This window comes from Molossus molossus, unplaced genomic scaffold, assembly GCF_014108415.1.
Source record: "Molossus molossus isolate mMolMol1 unplaced genomic scaffold, mMolMol1.p scaffold_m16_p_21, whole genome shotgun sequence".
Classification (NCBI taxonomy): domain Eukaryota; kingdom Metazoa; phylum Chordata; class Mammalia; order Chiroptera; family Molossidae; genus Molossus; species Molossus molossus.
In genome coordinates this window covers 18,295,090-18,301,587 of record NW_023425357.1, presented here as the reverse complement: position 1 = coordinate 18,301,587, position 6,498 = coordinate 18,295,090, and the positions used below count along the sequence as shown (strand labels likewise).

At 58.7% G+C, this 6,498-nt stretch overlaps 1 protein-coding gene across 1 annotated transcript; it reads left to right on the top strand.

The window, feature by feature from the left end:
* Positions 1-3,858: 3,858 nt before the first annotated feature.
* Positions 3,859-5,376, top strand: IL17C (interleukin 17C). Its single transcript, XM_036275116.1, has 3 exons — positions 3,859-3,876; positions 4,350-4,681; positions 5,115-5,376. Exons 1-3 carry the CDS (start codon positions 3,859-3,861, stop codon positions 5,374-5,376), a joined length of 612 nt encoding a protein of 203 aa, XP_036131009.1.
* Positions 5,377-6,498: the final 1,122 nt, after the last annotated feature.

The following is a 6,498-nucleotide window of genomic DNA, read 5'->3' as shown; positions in this document are numbered from 1 at the left end:
TGGGAATAATTCCGAGTTTCTCAAGTTCCGTCTCTGCCCACCAGACTGCTCTTCTTGTGGCCAGACCACTGCAGGATCTCCTGCCCTCCAGCCCTTACTCCACAGCTAGAGCGACTGCAGATGCATTGTCCCTCCCCACCTGCTTGCCATGTCTCTACCCCTGGAGCAAACCCATCCTGCAGGCCACCTCCCAACCCAGGACCACTTGGCTGCTTCTGACCAGCCAGGGATGTAAGGGCTCTGAGCCGCACCTAGTCTCTCCCTGTTTCTCCTGTGTTTTTGCCTTCTTGCCTTGGCCTCTGCCTTTTTCTCTCTCCCCTGCCTTCCCACCTGTCTCCTCCGACCATCCCTCCTCCTGCATCTACGTCCCCTCACACATCCTTCCTCCTGCATCTCCGACCTTTTGGTTGTGTGTCTCTGGGACTTGGGGGGTGTGGTCATTGAGGGGTGCGGTCTGGCGGACGTAGTTTGAGGAGTGGGGGGGGTCTTCCCCATACCTCCTCCAAGATGTCCTCTGGGCTTCCTCTGGCGGCGCATTTCCAGTCTTGCCCAACCTGGGACTTCTGCACTTGCCTCAGCTGCCCAAGAATGAGGCACCACCCAGTCCACCCTGTGCCCTTCCGGCCTCCACGCTGCTGGACCTCTACTCCCAGGCCCTGGGCCAGCTTCCTCCAGGGACCTGTTCCTCCCTGTGGAACCGCACTGGGAGCGCCTGACGCCCACCCTGAGGAAGGATGGGACCCAGTGTCCACCCAGTGCAGCGCCCGCCCACCCACCCACCCAGTCAGCTGTCCAGAACAGACACAGCAACACAAGATGCAGACACCCCTCGAGGGTTGGCCTGGGCAGGGGGATGCCCCTCAACTTCCCACGCTGGTCCCAAGCATCATTCAGTGCATTCCTGTGGGGTGGGGACACCCAAGAGCCCTTGTATACGCAACAGTTGTACAGCCTTTTCATTTACTACCAGCAGCTGCATGAACGCATCTGGACTCTCAGGCTCCCTGGGCTCCGGCCTTCCTGCCCTGCCAGCATGGACCTCCTAGTGGCCCCGCAGGGGGTCACTGTCACCCTGTTTTTCCCACGGGGGAGTCCAGGCTTAAATCCCCTTTGTTCTGCTATATTAATGGTGCCAGGGCAGGATGTGTTGAGGACATGACCCCTGCCCTCAAGGGGCTCACACTACCTTTTGGAGGCAACAGGAGGGGCTGGGATTTTTCTGATACCTCTAAAGGCCCCACCAGGGAGGCAGGTCTCAGTTTGGCCTAAGGGGAGGTCTTTCTTTTTTATTATTATTCTTAATTTATTTATTTCTGTTACCGATGTTTCTCCTTTTTTTCCCTACAGACACCCTCCTCCCTATCCCGCCCTGCACTAGGCATTGTGTCTATGTCCACTGGTTACGCAGACGCATATGAATTCTGTGGTTTATCTCCTCCTCCCCGCCACGCCCCTCCTCTGAGGTTTCTGTCTGAACCGTACTCTAAGGAAGGTCTTTCTCTCAACCTGACCCAACCCACAATATAAGCATCCAGCACCCATCCTGGTAGGGGTGTACTGGGCTTAATTGTGTCCCCCCACTCTGAAAAGTATGTTGACGTCCTCGCCCCAGCACCGGTGAGGATTGTGCCCTTCCCGGAGAAAAGGGTCTTGGCAGACATAATGAAGGTATGTATCCTGAAATGAGATCATTCTGGACGAGGGTGAGTGTCCTTACGAGACAGACACACAGGGGAGGGCCAGGTGAACACAGAGGCAGAGGGTGAGCTCCCCATTGCAGGAAGCATGCAAGCAGAGGATGGATAGGTTGGGGCATTTTAGGAGGAGCCATACTGGGGACTTAATGCATCTATCCATCCATCTGCTCATCATTCGGAGTCAGCAGAGGGAGTAGTCATGACGCAGCACCTGTGGCCAGGGCGTTTGCGCAGAGGGTGGGATCTCCTTTCCTCCTCACCTGCTCTCCAGGAGGGCCGTGCACCTGTGAGCAGGTGCAGCTGCTGAGGCCCAGAGCCACACGCTGCTGAGTGGAGGAGCTGGAGAGCCAGGTTCCCGCTGCCTTCTCCAGGCCCTCCCCTCTCAGGGGGTCTTCATGCCCAGCAGGTTCGCAGTTTCAGACTTAAGGAGAATGGCACCATAATGGTATACACATTCTGGCACCTGCCGGCAGGCGAAGAAAGACACCCCCGCTCGCACCCCTAGACTCTTCTCAGCTGGCCATTTTAGACTCTGATTTGAGAAGACCAGGGTACACAGGGCCCTCAGCCTTGGAGAGTACCCAGGGGACCCCTAAGCAGGCCCTCCCCAGGATGGTGTTCAAACCCTAGTTAAAAGTTTGCAAGATCTGGCTCCAAACTGTCTCCTTTTTAGGATAACAAAGGCATCCCCCAGGACCCCCTTCCCAGCCACAGCACTGAGTGGGCGGGATGCAGGTGGGCTCCTGGGGCCTCCGTAAATAAAGCTGCCTAGGGTGCACTGCACTCTAAAGTTTCCAAGGCACACCCTGACCTGTGTGGCTCGGTTGATTAGAGCATCCTCCTGTACACCAAGAGGTGGCGGGTTCGATTCCCAGTCGGGGCACATGTGGGAGGCAGCTGATGGATATTTCCTCCCTCTCTCCCTCTCTCCCTCCCCCTCTCCCCCTCTCTCCCTCTCTCCCTCCCCCTCTCTCTAAAAAAATCAAATAAATAAATGGATAGATGGATAGATAGTTTCCAAGACAGCCCTAGCTGGTTTGGCTCAGCGGTTAAAGCGTCGGCCTGCGAACCAATGAGTTGCTGGTTCGATTCCCAGTCAAAGGCATGTACCTCGGTTGCGGTTCGTCCCTGGCCTTGGTCGGGTCGTGCAGGAGACAACCAATCGATGTGGCTCTATCATGTCGATGTTTCTCTCTGTCTCTCCCTCCCTCCCTCTCACTCTATCTGATGATTAAAAAAAATAAAGTTTCCAAAATATTTCAGACTTTTTAGCTTGAACTTTTGTTAAAACAAATGAACAGCCCAGCCGGTGTGGCTCAGTGCTTGAGCGCCGACCCACGCACTAAGAGGTCGCTGGTTGGATTCCTGGTCAGGGCACATGCCCAGGTTGTGGGCCTGATCCCCAGTGGGGGGCATGCAGGAGGCAGCCAATCGATGTTCTCTCTCATCGCTGTTTCTCTCTCCCTTCCTCTCTCTTTAAAATCAGTAAAGAAAAAACAAACAGAAAAACCCACAAGTGCCCAAATGTAGGGTGTGGCAAAAGTAGGTTTACAGTTGTTCCTATGGAAAAGAGTATATGAATAAATAGTTTCACATGCTCACAACTATAAACCTACTTTTGCCCGCCTTGAAGAAACCTGACGGTGCTCCCTGGCCCCAGCCCCCCAGGTCTCTCCTGGACCTTCTTGCACCTGTGTAGCCAGACACTGATGTTCACCTGATCTTGATCGTCTCCGATATAAATGGAACCAGCCTCATGTCCATGGACAGGGGACAGGAGGAAGCAGCATGGGATGAGCAAGCCCCATCCCGGGGTCCCGGGTCACCAGCTCCAGGTAGCAGAAACATGCAGGTGGAATCAAAGAAGCAAGCTACAGAATACTCCGCAAACATCCTTTTACAGGAAGTTCGAGAATAGAGACTGCCGCCAGGCACATACCAGCTGCATAGGCAGCACCTGTTTTCAGCTCCATCCACAGGTGCTTAGCCTGAGGTAGGATCCCTCTGGGTGGGGAAGGGAAGGGAACAGGGCCTGAGAAAGGGTCGGGAATGAGGGGTGGGCTTCTCCCGCCCTGGCTGGGGAGGAGGGAACAGTCAGTGGGGACCCAGAGAGAGAGGAGGAGGAAGCAGGGGCTGGGCACTTCCCAAGGAGGAAGCGATAATGCCGGATTTTCCCCAGGTGTGGCCAGAGGTATAAAGGGCGCTCTGTCAGTTGGCCAGGGCCAGGTCTGCCACCTGGTGCACCCCAGGACCACAGCCAGGTGTGCTTGAGACTGCCGCCAGGCACATACCCGCTGCCCAGAGCCCAGCCGCTGCCGCTGCCACCACCACCGGGATGGTGAGCCACCTCTCCCCACGCCCCCACCTGGATGGATGGTGCCGTCTGCCCCAGACGATTGGCAGTTCCCTGAGCTCCGGGCTAATGATGTTGGGATGGGGTCCAGGAAGCCCCTCCAAATCTTGGGGCAGGAGGGAGCCAGGACCCAGGAGCTCTGGTTCACTGGGGAATTTGAGCCCCGTCTGGGCTTCAGTTTCCCCAACTGTAGAGAGTGGGCTATACACTATCTTTTCACGGGGAACAGGGCAAGCTGGGGTGGCAGCGAGGTGCCTTCTTCACTGGGCACCCTGACCACCCACCACGTGTTTCACCAGCTCCTCCCTGGACTGCTTCTGCTCTGGCTATCTGCTAGCCTGGCCCACCATGGCTCCCCACTCTGGAGAGGCCCCCATATCCACCCTCATGGGACCCCACGCTGCTACTCAGCTGAGGACCTGGCCCGGGACCACGCACCTGCACATCTGTTGGCTCGAGCTGCCAAGTGGGAGCAGACTTTGCCGGTAGCCCTGGTGTCCAGCCTGGAGGCAGCAGGCAGCAGGAGGTTGCAGGAGGGGCCCCCAGCTGAGACCCAGTGCCCCGTGCTGCAGCCTGAGGAAGTACTGGACGCGGACATCCACCAGCGCTCCATCTCTCCCTGGAGATACCGGTGAGGGCCGTGGGGCTCCCTGGGCGCTAGGATCTGTGTGGCGCTGGGCTGCTCCCTCCCTGGAGGGTGAGGCTCCATCAGATGAGGTCATTTGTGCCACTGTCATCTCAGATCTTAGTCAAGACCTTGGGTACCAGGGCCCCCTGGGAAAACTCTGGGGCCCACACTTGAGCCCTGGTAGGGGTTGGGTTGGGCCCAGAAGGTGGAAGGGAGGAGGCTCCTGGAAGCCCCCTACCCCAGCTTTTGCACTGAAGGGCCCTGTAGACATGGCCAATCATCTCTTATTGAGCGCCAGCTGCATGCCAGCCCTCTGGCTCCCTGCAGCCCGATGCCTCCTCCTCTCACTCTGTGGGGCAGCCACGGGGTGCAGACAGGGAAGGAGGGGCACGCCTGCCAAGGCTCTCGGCAGGGCCTCACCAGCCTTTCCCTGCAGCGTGGACACGGACGAGAACCGCTACCCACAGAAGCTGGCCTTCGCCGAGTGCCTGTGCCGGGGCTGCATCAACACCAGGACGGGCCGCGAGACGGCAGCCCTCAGCTCCGTGCCGCTGCACCAGAGCCTGCTGGTGCTGCGCCGCCAGCCCTGCTCCTCGGACACGTCGGGGGTGCCCACGCCCGGGGCCTTCGCCTTCCACATCGAGTCCATCCGAGTGCCCATTGGCTGCACCTGTGTCCTGCCCAGGGTGGTACGGTGACTGCTGGCCCCAGCTGTCCCCTGCGCTGCAGGCAGGGGTGGCCTCCCAGACTGGACAGTGGGGATCTCTGCGGAGAGGGCCCTGTTTGTGTGTATTTATTGGTTATTTATGTGCCCCGTGGCCCTGCTTCTGCTGCCTGGGTCCCTGGGCAGGTACCAGGGCTCCAGGCCCCTCGTTTGTGGGCAGACCGGTAGACTCGGTAGTGGAAGGGCCAAGGGACCCGCAGGAGTCAGCCCTCCTCTCAACAGTTACCCTTTCACAGACAGGGCTAGAAGGAGCCTTATCCTTAAATCTAGGACTTTCTGAAACAACAGAAAAGGTGTGCTGACGGCCCCCACCTTAGTGGTCCCCCACCGCCTGTATATTTCTAAAACGTTTATTTATTGTAAATGTAAATATGTCATTAAATTGATAAACACCCCCAGAGCACAGTGTTGGATGACTGGGTGAAGGCACACGCCTCCCGGGCCCTCGCAGCCCACTGGCCCTGCAGGGGCAGCCACAGGCCTGGTTCTGGTGTGCCCTGAAAGGTCTGTCATGAACCCCAAGTGCAGCCGGAGTGGGGAACGAGTGTGAACAGACCAGAGTACAGGTGTGCCCTGCTGGCCGCTGCCGTTTCCACCCGGCGACACCCCTGGTGACGGCGCTGGTGCCCGGGGATGGGCCTCCCTCCCACGGCCCAGCCATGACGTAGACAGGCCCTCCTCTACCCACAGGCCCAGGGTGTGGCCAGACCCAGGCGATGACAGTGAGCACCCTCTCCGCCCCTGGGACATACCTCTCTGCCTCAGGACCAGGCCTCTCTGCGGGTAATTCCCGGGGGATTGGCTCAGGGGCACCTCTGCAGCCTGGCTGAGTGGCCTCACCGTTAGGTGTCTGAGTCATGCTTCCCCCACCCCAGCAGAGGCCCAGACATCCCCTTGAACTTCTGTCCACCACTGGTGACCTGCCAGACCAGGGGTAGCCGAGCTGGCCAGCACCCCCAGGCCGGGTGCCCCACCAGCCACCTGACTACTCGGCCCCTGTGGGCATGTTACTGCTGGAGGCCTTTGGTTAGGGGCCCAGGAGCGCATGGCCTCAGCGGTGTGGGAGGGGCCACGGCAGCCTGGGACACACAGGCCC

Coding starts and splice junctions, on each gene's coding strand:
- IL17C (XM_036275116.1), top strand. Junction 4,682..5,114: donor ATCTCTCCCTGGAGATACCG/GTGAGGGCCGTG, acceptor CTTTCCCTGCAG/CGTGGACACGGACGAGAACC.